The sequence below is a fragment of the Montipora foliosa genome, chromosome 9, assembly GCF_036669935.1.
Source record: "Montipora foliosa isolate CH-2021 chromosome 9, ASM3666993v2, whole genome shotgun sequence".
Lineage (NCBI taxonomy): Eukaryota > Metazoa > Cnidaria > Anthozoa > Scleractinia > Acroporidae > Montipora > Montipora foliosa.
The window spans coordinates 38,805,959-38,823,458 of record NC_090877.1 but is presented as its reverse complement, the minus strand read 5'-3'; the positions used below and the strand labels follow the sequence as shown (position 1 = coordinate 38,823,458).

Here is a 17,500-nt window from a genome sequence, read left to right as displayed (position 1 = left end):
TATTGGTGAAACAACCATTTGTCCGTGAAAAATGTCAAATATCAAGGTATATGCTCGTTTAAAGCCATGTGAGAATATAACACACGAACTATTCAAGCGTGAAGATCAAGCACTTTATATTTTATCCCATGGACAAGTTGGAACAAATGCAGAGAAAGGTTCTGGTGTGTTCGAAGATTCACCATCAAACTGGCTTAGATTTCGTTTTGCGCACGTTTTCGAAACAGACTCCTCTCAAAAAAAGGTCTTCGAAGTAGCTGCAAGAGACATTGTTAACGCTTTTCTTGAAGGATATAACGGTACTATCTTTGTTTATGGACAAACTGGAGCGGGAAAGACTTTTACCATGCAAGGAGCACATGAAGATCTTGCAGATTCATGTTGCATGTAAGTGTGCACGTCCAACTTAAGTTTATACATAGGAGCCTTTGTTTCTGTTCCTGTGACTCTAAGACGGGATCTCCTCCCCAAATCCGTTTCGCAATTCAGTTATTAGGTCACCAGTTTTGGCTTCGTTTCAGTTTGAAGATTGCTTGTGGAACACGTTCTTTTTGCTCCACTTGAGAGAAAAACAACGGGTTCGCGTAAACAAGTCTAGACGGATCATCTTTCTTGCAAGCTTCTTTACTTCGGCAGAAAGATGAGTCGGAGATGTGAAAATTTAAGGTAGTCTCTTTTAATTGGGATATGAATCCGGTTGGTCCTTTCTAATTACTCAGGTTTGAGGGTAAAAATATCTTTGCGGGGTAGGGAAATTAAATGACTGTAATGGCAAGATGGATCGTTGTTTGACCTCTCCAGAGGTGAAAGATCACGAAGACTGGGTCACATGATATGAAAAGTAAAGAGTTACGTAACTTTGTACTTAGGGGGGATCCCTAGGAAGACAGAAACAAATGATTATATTTAAGGTGTTTTTTCAGTGATCATAATGTATACCATGTCGTGAGATTGACCTCTTACAGTTTAGCTTTGTGTGCAATTTTGAATGTCGTTTAAAGCTTACTAAGATTTCTTTCAAGTGAATAACAATGCCCGGTTGTGATTGTATTGAGACCCTGACACAAGGCATCATTCATGACAGATGTCACAAACCATGTCTAACAAGTGTTAAACTGTGTTTCATGCTATGTGAAACATTGTGGAACTTTGTGGAATGAGAGTAGCTCTGTTCCATTCAGAAGGTTGTCACGAATGGCATTAATCAATCGCTCTCCATTGTCAAGAAGCAGATGACTCACCATTCAACATGTTTTGATTGACAAATAGTGCACAATGTTGAATGGTCTGTCATCAGCTTAGAAGTGGTCACAGAAGTACGTTGAAATGACGTGTCCAGTACATTGAAACACAAGGTGGCCTTTTTCGAAACTAAGAATTTACTCCTCTCAGGTTTTTAGTAGACGGTTGGGTCATGTACGTGCTGAAGCATTTTTTCCTGATTTTATCAGTCTCCACTTATATCTCTCGTGATGAACAGAAGGTGAACAGTACACTCTCTGTGCTTCCTGTTCACATTGTACAATTACTGGCAGGATCTGACAACAAGGCCTCTTTGTACAAGGCATGCAGAACAAGTTTTGATAGATTTCTGGGTCAGGTCCCCATTGAAATGCTTAAGTATAATATCATACAGGAGACTCAAGTGTTTTGTAAGTAAACAAGTCTGGTAATATCATTAGAGTCACAAAAAGAACTTGGGGTGAAATTGTTCTTTAAAAAATGCTTAATAAAGTAGATTGCATTTCTAGTCTTTGTTTTTTTTTTTTTTTTGTTACATCTCTGCACTTCCTTCTTGAGAATTCAAGCATGTTTATAAAACCTATTTATTTCTGTGGCTGGTCGTCTAAAATGTCACTGAGATACAAACAAAAAAACACCTTGTTTCTGTAGAACACTGACAATGCTATTGGAAAATATGTCTTCTTTTCATGGAGAGTTTGTTGAAATGAAGGAAAAACAGACAATAAAAAATACAAGAGCAATAAAAAAAGCTCTTAATGCTATTGTACACACAAGGTGTATTTGAGCATTTATGTGAAGAAATGTACTTTTGCCATTTTTTCTAAGGCTTTGTAAATGGTATTATCAGAACTTACACTTTCAGCATAAAAATGCTGAACATTTCTAGAGGGTGAGGATTTTGGTAAGATTCTAATTTTATTTATACTTCGTTTGTTAAAATAAATTGCTTTTTGTGTTGAGAGTGAGGAGGGTGAATTTACCCAGAGATAAATGTGGCCAATCCCTTGCCCTCCCCTGGGAGGCATATAAAATGATCTGCTCATCTGTCATGTGTCTTCTATTCCCATGTTGTTTTCAGGTCTGAAAATTTGGGACTTGTCCCTCAAAGTCTGTCTTTGATCTTTAGAAGAATTTTGAGGTTTCAACAGGAGTCAGTTGATCTTCATGTGTCATTCTTGGAGATATACAACGAGAAGGCATATGATCTCCTTGGGCCTTTATTGTTTAGAGGTTCAAAGAAAACAAGAAAGCTGCAAAAGGTATGCACAGTGTAAAGCATTCCTTTTTTGTGAGATCCTTGGCAAAGGATTTCAAGAGAAGTAATGATTGAAAGCCAAAAAGAGGACTGGACAAGATTTTGAGTTTGAACTATTAATAAATATTGTTCACAGACTACTGGGACTAATATTGCAAGGTCTTGGAATCTTGTCCACTCTTAAAAGTCACATACCTGTGTCCACATGAATTATTAAATTTTTAGAAGGCAGGTTGTTTTTGTTCTTTTTTCGTGCATGTCCTCGGACTGACTTCAGGTCATTTGCACGTGCAGCAGAGAATTTGAGTCACCAGACCAGACCCAGACCAGTTGTGGTCTGTGGTTGAATGCTTGAGCTGAACATTTGGACGTGGAGTCCCAAACTTGCCACACATCGTCCTCCTTTTTTGTCCATTGTTGATCATTCATTGTTGATCGTTGATTGTACTTTTGTAATGCTGCTAAAAAAATGCTAATGGCGCCAACTTTTTTTGGGACATCGTGTCCATCGGTTTTGCACCTCATCTAGTCGCCACGCTTTTTCTTTTGTCTCTTAATATGTAATTATAATGTTTGCGAGCTAGATGAAAGTGTCTAAATAACAAACTAAATAAATAAATAAATAGATTTGGAAACTCCTTCTCTAGGTGTGATTCCCTGCTTAAAGACGCTTTCCCTATTTATTTATTTAATGGGCTTGATGCCTGGTAAGTAAATGATTAAACCTGGAGCCTGGAAAAGGAGTTAATATTGGGTGCTTTTCTTTTGTGTGGACATTCCATTGGGGATAAAAGATAAAAAGTTGTCTGTAAAAACAATATAAAAATTTATGTAAAAACAATGTGTCAATTTCAACTTTGTTCATTATCTAGTGATGGTTAGAATAAAATAAAATAAAATAATATTATCTGACATACAGTGTGTATGTGTATCGTATAAGTGGAGAGTTTTTTTTATTGTTTTTACCATCTATTTGTTATTGTTAAAACCGATATTGATGACCATTGAAAATGATAGTGATTCATTTTCCAAATAAACTAACCAGCAGAAGAAATTGTCCTTGCCATGAAAATAATGATTGTGATTTTAACCTGTTGAGCTATACGTAAGTCTCGAAAGTGAGCTTGAAACCAGAGTCTATGTTGTCAACTAGAAAGGAAAGTTCCAGTTTATCTTCAGGTACTACCCAGGAATGAAGGCACTCTGTTTCGTGGCTGGTTTGCACTAACTGGAATGAATTGATTACCTCAAAACAAAGTACAAAATATTTCTTATGGCAGTTCTGAAAAGGGTTCCTGTGGTCCTGCCATTTATCTTACATTTATCTTTTTGTCAAATTGGTAAGCACTCGTCATCTTCAGCAGAGTAGAGTAGATGGAAGCTGTCTAACTACTGTATGTTACCGTTTTTAAGGTTTTAGTGACCATGGGAGGTAATGGCCCTTGTCATCTTAATGGACTGTCTTGTCATCACATTACATCGGAAAAGGAGGCGGCAAGCTTGTATTGTTTGGGCATGATGAATCATAAAGTTGTTGCTACAGAAGCACCTGTTGACCAAAGATCTTCCAGATCACACATGGTTTTCACCATTGGGCTTTCCAGGCAGAGAAATGGTGCAGAGATATTTTTCAGGTTGGTGTGTGAAAATGCTTGACTGCATGTCCCATGCTAAAATTGTTTAAGGAGCATCATGTATGTATTGCTCAAACAACGTAGTGTTATAAATTTTTGTGTACAGAAAGCAGTGAAACCTGTTCTTTCCTTTGAAGGACTTCCAGTTACTCCAGCCATTGACTTGCCTTATAAAATATTTGTTGTGTTTATCATGCTCAGATTTGTAAGCTTTTGTCTGTCACTAGGTCGAAGTTGCACCTTGTAGATCTTGCTGGCTCAGAACAAGCCAGGAAATCAACTCCTATGGAAAAGCTGCAACTCCGAGAGGCAAACTTCTTCAATTCATCTCTGCATCATCTGGAGTCAATCATCATTGCTCTACAGGAATTTAATGTCACAGACGTAAGATGCAGCAACAGGCAGGCTGCAAAGACTTTACACCATAGCTCTAGTGCTGTCTTGAGTAGAACAAAGAACAAAGGAACTATGGAGACAAGGAATGTGCTACTGAAGAGCTCAAGTGCTGTAGAGTTGGGAAGTTCCAAGAGAAGTCAAGTATCTGTCGCGAATGATACTGAACTATTCCATACACCATACAGTAATTCAATCCTGACTATGTTGTTGCAAGACAGTCTAGGTGAGTGCTGATAATTATCAGGGCCTTTTAATTGATTTAATTACAGGAAAGCCCGTTTGAGGTGGTTGGATTTTGACCACAACCTCTTGCAATTGTATGTTTTGTTGTCTATATCAGGTGGGAACTGCAATGCTGCGATGATTGCAGTGTTGTCTTTGGAACAGAAGGATCTGTGTGAAACCATCTCAACTTGTAGATTTGCACAGAAGGTTGCACAAGTCAAGAACAAGCCGATGTGAGTAAAAGAAATACGTTGAGGGCTTTTTAGCGGGCACTGCACAAAATAAACTCATACTTAAACGTTCCTGATCACAGCATACAGTAAGTAATTACAGTACATGTAAGTGGCCCAGGGAGAGCATCACAATGATCAGACTTTTAAGGTTAGCTGAGGCCCAGAGTATAAAATTATTAGCTAGCATCAACACGTCATCATCATTGTCGTCATCGTTCTTAAAATCTTAACAATTTGTCACACTATAGTTTAGCGAAAAGAGGATATCACAAACGCCAATGTAATTTATTTCTCTATCTACCTTATTTTGTCTATTTTATTTTTACCAGGCCTGCGAACGCAGACATATTTCCGGCGGTCGTTTCTCTCGCCCGAAAAATAGCCGGAAATGCGTCTGCGCTCGCAAGCTAATTTTTACCCAAGAACAGTTTTGTTTTTGCCTCTCTAAATTTGCTTCCTGTATAATTTTTGTGTTTTCAGACAAAACGAAGTGATTGACAAAGATGCTGTCATTAAACGCCTCCAAAGAACGTTAGGAAAGCTATACTTAGAGCTGACATCCTGCAAGGTACGGTGTTTGCGCATTGTTCTCTCGTAACGTGTGAAATACAATCGAAAGCTTATTGTTGAGGTGCTGTGTTTTGGAGTACATCGTATTTACTCGATTCAACGCCGCGGAGTTTATTAAATTTTGGACGTCTCCGATGCGGCGTTCATTTCAAAATCATATTTCTGAAATTACTGACAACAATTACGTGAGATCGTTTGTAAAAATAAAATTAGAAACTGAAACATCAGGGGCACCCAACGTCAATTTTCGGAAAATATCTGTTCGGAAGACGATTTGAGATCTAGAATTTTCGGTACATTTGTTGTAAAATGTCTTGCTTGCCTGCCTCTCCTAGGATTTCCGAACATCTACAAAATGGTATAATTGCACATTTCTAACGCATTTTTACCCTAAAAAGGTCACCTAGAATTTTCGGGAGCCTTTTTTCTGGCGGAAATTTTCGAAAAGGTAAGTTTTGATTCCTATAATTTTCGGATCACTAGACTTTCAGCTAGGAAATCCGAACAGGTGAAAAATTTTTAGGATATAAAAATATGCCTATATCTGCCGTTTAAATACCAAAATACGTTTAACAATGCCATGTTTAAGTGGTTTTGAACAGTGTTCTCGTTGGGTGCCCCTGAAACATGTTTAAAGTTCCATTGATAGGTCGGCCTCGTTATATCAGAAAAGTTCTTGACCTTAGCTTAACAACGCAACTGCACATTACGAAAAGTATGGTCACTTCGAACTTAAAATCATCTTCATACAGGGAAATGAATTTCCAAGACTGTCGTAGATAACCGGTGTAATGTGTACTTGTTTCTTTCCAGCAATCCTCGAATGAACGCTGCATTCATTTGATTGGGTGCGGTATGTATGGAATCCGGTTTCTTTATCAAATGCGCCGTTTCAATTAAGAATTCTCTCGACTTTAAAATTAGCCGATGAAATACAACTATCCATTAAAGAATGCCCAAAATTAACAATCAGATCCACAGTCCGAATTGTTCTTATTTTCAGACCTGGTGTGCTCTTGAGGCCAAATATCAGGGGCATCCGACGTCAATTTTCGGAAAATTGAGATGTAGAATTTTCGGATCACTTGTTGTAAAATTTCTTGCTTTCCTGCCTGTCCTGGGAATGTAAAAAATGGTATAATTGTCCATTTTAAACGGATTTATACCCTAAAAAGGTCACCTAGAATTTTCGGGAGCCATTTTTCTGGCTGAAAATTTCGAAAAGGTAAGTTTTGATCCCTATAATTTGCGGATCACTAGACTTTCAGCTAGAAAATCCGAACAGATGAAACATTTTTAGGGGATAAAAATATGCCTATATCATCCACCTATAGTCTACCTTTTAAATACTAAAATATGTTTAAGAAAGCTATGTTTAAGTGGTTTAGAACTATATTCTCGTTGGGTGCTCCTGAAATATAATTACCGGTATCTTCTTTAACTAAGTGGGTTATATTCTCGCATTACAGAAAGCTGAGAGGGAAACAACGGTTAAACATAGCAGACACAATGGACTACACCATAGGGTTGGACTTTGTACGCCAGATGCTTCGAGCGTTTGTGGGCGCTGTAAGTGGTGAAACGATTTTACGTCCATGGAATTGAAATATACCTTTTCATGTTACCAAAGAATGACGTAGCTACTTAGATTTCAAAATACTTTTTCCCATCCCAGGTTTCAGCTCTTCATGCCAATTTTTGCTTGAGTCGAATCTTGATTCTTCAGATGACAAAGATAGCGGTTTGCGTAGCAACAGCGAGACCACGTCACCAATTGCTAGCGAAGAGGAGAACGATCGTGTTCAGTTCGGTGGTTTAAGTTTCGCTGTGGTACGAGATTACCCTTTCCGCCAACACCCTTGTCCCCAGATCACGCCGGCTAATGGTTGTACGTCTGAACACAGGTTTGTGAATACAATTCTCTTACATACGTAGACGTAATGTTTATTTGGAATGACTTCCATCAGAGCGAATATATGACAGAACAAAAAGTTGCCTCCGCGCTAATCAACCGGACACCCGAGCTTGATGATATTATATGGGCGTGTTAGCCACCCAGGCCGCCGTGCCACTTACTTAGCATTGGAATAGCTTCAAAAACATTTATACATCAACTGTATTATAAAGAGAAGAGCAATGCACCAGAGCCGGTCCACGAAAACCTGGGAAAACCAGCAGGTGGAAAAAAAAAACCGGGGAACGTGTACCCCCGACCAAGACAGTGTTGCGACCCTTGTTGCTCTAGGGTATTCTGACAATGTAAATGAACGCTATCATATACAGCCTAAACGAAGGCATAAAACAAATGTTTTTCAGCGCGATATAGCAAAGAACAAAACTGGACTTGTGCACGCAGCGAAGGCTGGCCGTAGAATGACTAAGCTTCCAAACACCCAAAGACAAACCTAAATCCCACAAACCACTGCGCACCTAACGCGGCTCACCAGGCTTCTGCAAAACTTCAAGCTGTTCTGAACTGTGCTTCCCGTTTGACTCTATGCAAAGAGAAATAAGACCTTGCAACTCCTTTGTTGATCCATCTTCATTGGCTCCCTGTTAGTCAGTGCATCCTATTATTATCCTATTATTTATAAGATCCTGTTATTGACATTTAAGGCGCTTAATGGGCTTGCGCCAATGTATATAACTGAACTACTGGATAGATATGTACCACCGCGTCCACTACGATCTTCATCTAGGGGTCTACTGAAGCTTCCTCGGTCCAATACTGAGTATGGCGACAGATCATTTTCCGTCTGTCAACACTTTGGAATAGCCTACCTGATCATTTGAGACTTGCAACTGACCTCTGTTTTTTTAAGCGTGATCTTAAGACTTACTTGTTTCGCGAGTCTTGTTATTAGCTTCATTTCCTTTGTGATATTGGACCTGATTTTTAGTTTTCTTTTTAGGATAATATTTTAGTTGCTTTCTCTTTAGTGGATCTTGTAAACTTGATGTGCAGCGCGTTAGAACTTTAGGATCATGAGCGATATATTAAGTATATTATTATTATTATTATTATTATCATCATCATCATCATCATCATCATCATCATTATCATTATTCTGATACCTGCCGACAAAATAGCAATTTATGCTGATTTGCAATTATCGCAAATTCAACCCGTTTTCGCCCTTGAATTCATGATTATCCTGACTTGTTAATTTGCTTTGAATTCACTGTTATCGTTAATTTAAAAGAATAAAAGCTTGATATGGATTTTGGGAAATGGTCATATTTGGACATAGGACTCGAACCTGAGAATGTTGATCATCCCGTCGCCTAACCACTCGACCACCACACCGCTAGCATCTCAGGGACAGTATTTTACAGACTATTTGATAATGCTTTATTATCACTCGCCAACAAACAACATTAAACACTACAAAAGGTCGGTTTCCAAGCTTCTCGACAAAGCTAAACATTTTAAAATCAAAGCTTAGGCATAAATTATCAATCTAGCTTAGTCCTAATTACTCTTCAGCAGCGATATTCTATGGTAGACTTAAACAGATGCTTTTTTAAGAAAGGCGGTGTCTTGATCTTCAGTGGTAAAGCGGAAAGAAGCGGTTCCTATGGACAAGAAATTCCGGGTTCAAATCCAGTCTACGGATATGATTTTTTATTTCCTTATCTTCTCTGCTTCCACAAGTCCTGAGGCACAGTGTCCAAAATTCACGCGATAATGGTGAATTCAGAGCAAATTAACAATTCAGGATGATTGCGAATTCATGGGGGAGAACGTATTGCACAAATTACATATTCGACTGAATTTAAGTACATTGGTTTTGGGACAATTCTCAGCCTAGGCGTTTGGCGTTCTAAGGAAACTGACACAGCGTTCGTTGAAGTAAATGCTGTCGTTATAAAAGGTTCAAAATCATCGCGTTTCTTAGATGTGGATATTATGCTTCCGAGCTGTCCAAATCGTTATGAGTGTTCGCTAAGCAGGGTTTCAATGGGAAATTGCATTGACTGAGCTACAGTCAAAATGTGCCCGAACTGGTTCCTTTCCAGTTACCTCTTTGCTTTATTGTCAAAATTCGCTGAGAGTTACGGAGACTCTCTTTCTAAGACCTCTCCTCCTGGGCCTGGTGAGGAGACCTGACTGACTTGAAGTCCACGTAGGAGATTTCGGCCAGTTTATTTGAGTTAATTTACAACTTGACTCTCTCTCAGAGCAAGCGTGATTACCCACGATAGTGGAATCTCACTCAACGCTGAAGCATACGATCAACCTCCAGAACGAGACATCCTGGGACCCTCTGCTACAGCTCAACCTACTCGGCCTAAGTCGAGTGATGTGTCGACTCAGACCACTCCCCTGATAAAGTCTACTGAAGTTGAGGGAAGCGCGAGGAATAAAGTGACAGTTCGGTGCGAAGGAAAAACGCATGAAGACTTACAGCTAATGGAACTTGAACTTGAACTGCAGAAAGAAACCCTTGTGTAAGTGAGATGTAACGTGTTAATTACATGCCTTATTCTTAATCACTCATGTCCCATTAACCCATTCACCCCTTTAATTGCATGCAGATAAAAATATCGGGGATGGTCCCAGTTCTCACTTCGCCCCAAACAGGCATACTGTGATTCGTTTATCCCAAAGCTTCTGATGGATTCACTTGTTCCAACAGAGCTCATTTGTTTTTGTTTTATTATTCTGTTGAAACAGCTGGTTAGTCATGATAGTTGCAGCTATGCAGCTAAATGTGGCCTGTTCAAGAGTGAATTAGATAAGAGTGTTGATCTATCACTTTGCAATCTTGCCCCAGCACAGTCACGTGGATATATTCTTAGATACACTTTGCACGCGAAAAAAACAAAGGGTCGCCAGCTTTAACCAATCAGACGAGGCCATGTCACGCGTGACTGCTTCTGCCATGTTTTTTCAGGGACTTGACGACTGAATTTCGCGAAAACGGGTATTCTGAAAATAGACTCATTTTTGACTGTGCTGGGGAGTCCACCCATGCCATAACGACAATCTTATCTAATTCACTGTTGGACCTGTTGTAATTGTACATTTACGCTCAAAGGCCACGTGTTTTAACGTCCCACAAAATCATTTACGAGCAAGTGTTGTGAGTTGTGAGCGGGGGCGAACGGTTTATAGTCCTTATCCGAGAAGATTTGAAAGTGTTACCATTTGCAGCTGGAATTACAAAGGAAGCACTTTCTGATCCTGAGTATTGGTCCGACCGTGGTTCGAACCCGCGACCTCCCTGCACTCTCGAATAGCCATCTGATTGTTCAATGCCGAAGGGGATAGTTGAACGGAAAAATATCGCTTCCGCATTGCTTGCACCTTGCTCAAATTTCCCTTACATTTTTTGGGGTTCTCATTCTAAAAGTCTGGTCCGTAAATATATTATTTTAAAGGCAATTAACGGAAAACGTATTGCAGGCGAAAAAGCCTTAAAAGTCTTTTGCTTGAGATACGCACACCAGGATCAGACCAGGGTCCAAGCCGAAAACTTGCTGTAAAAAGATCTACCTGAAAGTTATCGTAGTTGGCTTGTTATGTTGTTCACTTCGTTTAACAATAATAAGTACCTGCCCTCCTAAGATGGTGTAGTCTGGAGTAAAAATCAATGCACTGCTTGTAGGAACAAAAGCAAGATACTTGCCTCCAGGTTAGCGGATCAGCGAGCGCGCCTCGTTGTGATGCTGAGGCAAGGAGCTCTTCCTGACGACTTGGAGAATGAGAAAATGGCGGAGTTGCTTCTTCAGAAGAAACAGGTTTGAGGCATTTCATCGAATGAACGTTTGCGTTGAAGTCTGTTTTTCTGCTGGCGTTTGGTAAGGGAGACCAGTAGGTCTAATGAAAATGTAGACGAGAGAATGATAAGCCCGTCGTTATGTCAAAGGAGATGTCTGAAGGAGATACCATGTTGTTTAATATAGCGGAGCTCTGCGCACCCAAGGCAAGGCGCGCGCGGGCGGAGCACCATGGGTAAGAAAATATGGTAACCCACTGTGCGAGAAAATTTGATCTTGGTCACTGCACTCCATGTATGCCAATGTGACCATTATCACGTGACCGTATCGCGTGCTCAAGTTTAGAGCTCATCAAGGTGGCCATACTCCAACTACAATCGTGGTCAAACGTTGTTGGGAAGGTTGTGCACATCACTTCACTTCACACCTAATTCGATTATTCTAACTATTGACAATTTGGGAAATACCATGCTCTTGCCCCCCCCCCCCCCCCCCCCCCTCCATATGCAATATTGGAAGGAAAGTCACCATTTTGTTTTGTGGAAAATCAAGCATTGATAAAGGGGAGGGGGGTTATCTCTAAAGTGATGCTACCTTCCCAGCACTTTTGTCCATTTGTATTGCTTTGATATTGGACATCCATGTTTTATAAAATAATTAGGATAGCACGCGCACTCTTATTGGTCAATAGCTGTGTTTAGATGAGAGTGTGGAAACACGGCTCTGGCATCACGCGGCTCTGACATCATGATTGGCTGGTAGGAAATATGAGCGTGTATCAAGAATATATGTTTCACTCTAGAAGTAAAAAAAAACAGCAATTTCCTTCATTTGTCGAATTATCTTTGAGAAGTATTTTATAAAAGCAGTTGTGTCTCGGGTTTGCATAACTGTCGAGAATTCTCCCAACTCCCCCGAGTGTTTAGATGAGGCTATGGAAACATGGAAAACGTCCTCTATTTCTTAAATAGTCAATTGACACCTGTCGAAACAAGGTATCCGCTGACCACTGTTACGTGACCATATCGCGGGCTCAAGTTATAACTCATCGTGGTCGTCTTTTTCGAAATTGTAGGAATAAATAACCTGGGAGCTCCGCTTTAGGCTTGGCTAAATCTATATATTAGAGCCCTCAATGGCCAATATTGTTGTGCTTTTCATGGTTTATTTCTTTTGCAGAGAGAAGTAGAAAACAAACTCTTTCTTTTGTTAAAAACGATTGCTGACTTGAACACCGCTGATCGGCGTCAGCAAAGTCTTGATAATAGAAATTGCCTTCACATGCAAAGGCAATGCTGTACAGAATATCAGCCTCCATTGTCCCGGGCTCATTTTACTGAGGTTTGTTCAGCTCTCTGTTTTTGTATAGAGCACTGTTGAACTAGCCATCTGTTGCAATTTCAAATTGAAAGTATGTTTTTTGCTCTGGTTTCTTGTGTCCTCAGTAACGTGTGTGTAACTGTAATTCACCATTCATCACATTTTCATTAGCGTAAGACCCTACTTGATTTCTGCCATGAAAACAATATTCACTCTCCGTACGAGTGCTCTGTAGTGTTCTCCGTACGTCCGTGTTATGTTGATAATGTATTTTCGGCGCTTCTCTGTAAAACAACAAAGTAAAATAAGTAAATTTAGAGTTCTCGTAATTAAGCGACGTTCTTTAGCAGTTTCGTCACAAGGTAACGGGCACTTTTCTAAAGTTAAACATGAACGAGTTTCAAAGTTTAGAATCATACGAACTTTCGATTCCATCACCGAATCGCATCGATCAAGTGAGGGAATCATACTTTCTGCCACCTTGTTTAAGAATCGCGTGACGAAACGTCCCGGTTGGTCGCTGGTCGTACCCAATATCTTGGGTTGCTAGGCGTGTCGATAGATGTTTTTCGCACCTTTCTTCCATATTTCTAGGATTGGAAGTAGCCTTAAGTGGTAACAGTAACGTGAATTAGTATTTTCACATCCCGTTTTCGTCTCCTTTTCGGCGCCTTGCCTCAACTTTTTCGCGCGTTTAGTACTTGACTTTCTCGCAGTTTTCTACTTGTTCCACTCTTTCCTGTACTGGGCACTGCTGTCGTATTTTCCCGCGCTTGTATCCTCTCACGAGTGGCACTGATCCGAGCAAAGCTGTTTTCCCGCTGTCCGTTGTAGAAAGAAACCGACAATAGAAACCAAAAATTACCAATAGCTAGGAAATGCGTCTCAGTTCGCAGGCTACTCTGAAGTTGTAGCAAATGATCTTTGCCTTCACAATCAGCCATCCTTTGTCAGTAGCAGGCATAGTCGGGAAGGAGAAGAAGAGAAAAATCCAGAGGAAAATGCACCCCTCCCATCTTTTTCCTCTCTGTTTCTCTTCCCTTCCCCCCACCCCCCCCCCCCCCCTTCTCTCTGACTACGCGTGCCTTGCAATCTATAAGCAGCAACAGTTGTCCTCTTCTCCGAATGGCTGGAAAATAATGTTACTCTTCCCATTGGCGACAAACGTCAAATCACAAGCGCGGAAAAAAATGAAACTGGTGTTAAGAGGGGAGGGGGGGGGGGGGAGAAACTGTCGCACAGCTTGTTCTAAGGGCTGGAGAGGCTCGAAAAGGCTTTTAGCTGAGCACATTCGCGTAATCCACGCACAATACTAAGCTGCTCGCTCGCGAATCAAAATGGGTGACTGGAAATTAAAACACATCACCGCCGATTTCGCTCACTTTCCTCTAGTCCTTACGTAAATGGGATATAAAAAGTACATCTCTCCGCGTCACAAAATGTCAAAAGTTGGGATACCATGCAGCAGGCCGAGAGATTAATATCGTTACTGAGTAACCGAAAAGGAATCACATGATTTATTGTTAACTTAATTTTTTAACCGTTGTAGGGAGAAGCTCATGAAAAAACGCTAACACTTACTTGCTACAAATTAAAACTTAAAGAAGACAACACACGTCAGAAACTTCTCGCCTGCAGGGAGCAGTTGAGAAACTTTGGCTTTTCTTCGCCAGTGAATCTCTTCCAAGGAATGCCTCGTAATTCACAATCCTCGGTAAGTTCGTTGCAAACTACGTTGCCTTGTAAGAAAAACGTGCAGGATTATCCAATCTCTTTTTTTAATGGGAAAAGAAACGCTGTCGGTAAGCCCTCGCTCCCGAAAGGCCGGATTGGCGTGGACTCGAACGCAACAAATGCCGCTGTGTTAAACTCTCGATGTGCTGGCTCAAGAAGAACATTGTTGAATGAAGAGGAGGTTTCTAGGAAAGACAGGAGCACTCCAGCGAGAAGAGATTTCAAAACGCTTGCCGATTACATGAAAAATTCCCGACAAGCGCTGTACCGTAAGTCAACATTTCCTCGAAAGGTCTTCAGTAGTTCCGTGGATAATTCTTGCCGCGCGAAGAAAGTACCACAGAAAACGACTTGGAGAAAAGGAGTAATCGTTAAAAAAGACGAGTCTAGCTCTTTACTAGCAAAAAATTCAACTAGGGAGTGCTTGAGGCTGCACGATAAGTCTTTCAAGAAAGCGGAGTGTTTTCCAACAAATTTTACGGCCTGTCATGTCATGCGAAATGCTGGTGGAGTCTGTCTTGAAACCAAGATCGCGAGTGACGCTGTTAAACTTACTTCGATTTCATCTCCTCCAAAAACAACATGCGGAGCAAGAGGAGAGAATCAAATTCAGAATTCCTTGTCATTATTAACAGGGCTGCCAAGGCAGCACAGGCAGAGAGTGAGAAGGATTCGAGAGGTTGTAAACGCGGCAATGGTGATTCAACGATCATGGCGTTTGTATAAACGAAGACGCAAAGGCGATGAGATTTCTCAGTCATTTTAGTGCTAGTTAAGGTGATCTTTAGGGTGGCCCTAACCTCAACATGTTTTATACCGCAAAAGTCGAAGTCAGCGCCATAAAACTGTTTTTTTACGATAGCAGACAGGCCGCCACGAGTTTCGTAAATGTAACAAAATTGGCAAACGTTGTCTAACAGCCGAGCTGGTAAGAGGAATGGGTCTATCGCTCAGACAGAATTGCAATGCACATGCATTGCAGTTTGCAATGTGCTTTGAGATTTTGAAATGCACTCAAAGAACATTATTATCAATATACGCGGCCAAATAGAAAATCGGCCTCTTCAAAACACACGCTCAGCGGCCCGCAAAAGACTGACAGCGGGCTGCTAATGCATTATCAGCCCTGCAGCTGATTGGGTCTTGCTTCAACTTTGCGATATGCCTATTATTTATAGACGATTTTACGCATTTTTTCGGTAATTTTAAATAAGTTCACTGGACTGAGTTGATTCTGTAATAGCTTGTTCAATCAACACTTACATGATGATTTGAAGTGACTTTGAATTCGTTATTCACTTAGCTTGTATTATTAGAACTCGCATTCTTGATATCATTTGGCCTTGTTTATTGATAATAATGATAATGACATGACTTTTGTAGTGTCATTTGCGGCCCTCGCGCTTCGCGCTTGGGCCGCAAATAACACTACGCGGGCGCAAATAAACAATATTCCCTCAAAAAGTCATGTTATTCCCTTATTATCATTATCATTATTAGTATCGTTAAGTTATTTCAGACATTTATAGGCCCATGCCTCACGCCAGCTCGGCGTGTTTTTGCTGAATTTTTACTGCGCGGAAAAACTGGAATTTCGAAGTGAAAACGGCAGAATCTTGTAGTAAATAGAATTATTTTCGCAAAAGAAACATATTCGAAGTTAGTGGCTCCTTAACGTAGCGTTTAACAGATTTCTGTAGTCACAGGAACGTCTTGTCAAACCCAAGAATCTTATCATTTGCATTTTATAGAAGGGGACATGAAGATACTTGCTGATTGTGGATAAAAAACCTTATAGGGGATAAAAGTGGATTTTTGTTAGAAATCATTTTAAACATTCGACTGTACTATATTTTTGTATCCAGGTATATTTATCACCTTTCGTAGAGCGACTTGTCGCATCGTCTAAAAATTGTTACATAGACCCTTGGGATAAGTGGCGATAATGTTCAAATTTCATAACTTACACATCTCTATCCTTACATTGTGGTGAAACATACTTGGGTTAAATTCCCGATGCCAAAAATCTTCAAATCCGGTATATTTGTTATTCATCTTGGACCACAGACGCTTGCAAATCGAGATGCCGTTCACTTTGCCACTTATTAAGAAATTATAATTTAAAAACCCTTGACTTCCCGTTCTATTTTTGGAGTGGCCAATAACATAATACCAACTTTATTCATTTAATTCAAGTTTAAATTTTGTTATTCAGATGTTATTATTAATAACTATCTATGCCAAGTTTTTAGAGGAATTCCCAAATTATTATCGGTCCCATAACATTTTATGATGCTGTCGTGGCCATCTCTTGGCTTCTTGAAACGTAGGGGTAAGAGATTGACAGATAGCATTACTTTTAAAAGAAATATTTTTACCACCATATTTACACTCGTTTAACCTTTTCAGATATGGAGGGAAGTTTATAATATTGAAATTCTGCGTTCATGCTGGGTTCATTTCAAGTTAAGTCGTGATTCAAAATTCGCTTTATCCAGGGAAATGATCGTAGCAAAACAATTGTTTCCAGTGCCAATCACTGTGTTTTTGGGTGTATTACGTTTCTGAACTTTGGTCATTTGAAGTTGCCGTTTTGCAGAGGAAAGCCGAAAAATTAATTGCGTGAGAAGGCGTACATGCAGTAATTTGGGGCCCTAGACCAGGTATAGAAAATAACGGCGCCCACAAGATCTAAATGGTAATCTCGTACCCAGATCTCACTCTGTCACTGGAAATGTGAGATCTGGTAAAGTTCGACAGTACACCATTTTTCATTGGCTACTAAAAAAAGGTTGCGGCAATGCAATCTACGCTCCGATTGGGTTATTTCGCGGGGCACTTAGTGAAGGTTTGGTTTTCGCAAGTTCATGTGCTGTTTTGAATAAATGCCATTTGTGCGGAGGAAAGTTTTGTTTATTTCCGACGCCGGACAAGCTTTACAGTTGAGGAAAATCATTTTAAAAATTTGCGACGTTTGTGTAAATGGTATCGACAAAAGCCCCACGTACCCGTCCACTCGAAGAAATGTACTGCGTAGCTTGCTACGAGGTACGCAGAAACAAATAAATTCAAGTTTGAAGTATGTAATTTATTCAAAACAGTATTTCTTGTTCTTAAAGCGTGACTCGCGAATTAAGTAGTGATCAATTGTGAATTTTACGGTT

At 40.1% G+C, this 17,500-nt stretch overlaps 1 protein-coding gene across 1 annotated transcript in view; it reads left to right on the top strand.

The window, feature by feature from the left end:
• LOC137970776 (uncharacterized) overlaps positions 1 to 17,500 on the top strand; it is an 18,715-nt gene that overhangs the window by 199 nt on the left and 1,016 nt on the right. The window contains exons 1-12 of the mRNA XM_068817338.1: positions 1 to 387; positions 2,324 to 2,504; positions 3,914 to 4,134; positions 4,362 to 4,753; positions 4,871 to 4,988; positions 5,469 to 5,556; positions 7,028 to 7,127; positions 7,234 to 7,462; positions 9,741 to 10,010; positions 11,171 to 11,303; positions 12,462 to 12,623; positions 14,152 to 17,500. The exon at positions 1 to 387 is cut by the window's left edge and continues 199 nt beyond it; the exon at positions 14,152 to 17,500 is cut by the window's right edge and continues 1,016 nt beyond it. Coding sequence (XP_068673439.1) covers positions 32 to 387; positions 2,324 to 2,504; positions 3,914 to 4,134; positions 4,362 to 4,753; positions 4,871 to 4,988; positions 5,469 to 5,556; positions 7,028 to 7,127; positions 7,234 to 7,462; positions 9,741 to 10,010; positions 11,171 to 11,303; positions 12,462 to 12,623; positions 14,152 to 15,102 — 3,201 coding nt within the window. The 5' untranslated portion in view covers positions 1 to 31 and the 3' untranslated portion in view covers positions 15,103 to 17,500. The remainder of the gene's footprint in view (positions 388 to 2,323; positions 2,505 to 3,913; positions 4,135 to 4,361; positions 4,754 to 4,870; positions 4,989 to 5,468; positions 5,557 to 7,027; positions 7,128 to 7,233; positions 7,463 to 9,740; positions 10,011 to 11,170; positions 11,304 to 12,461; positions 12,624 to 14,151) is intronic.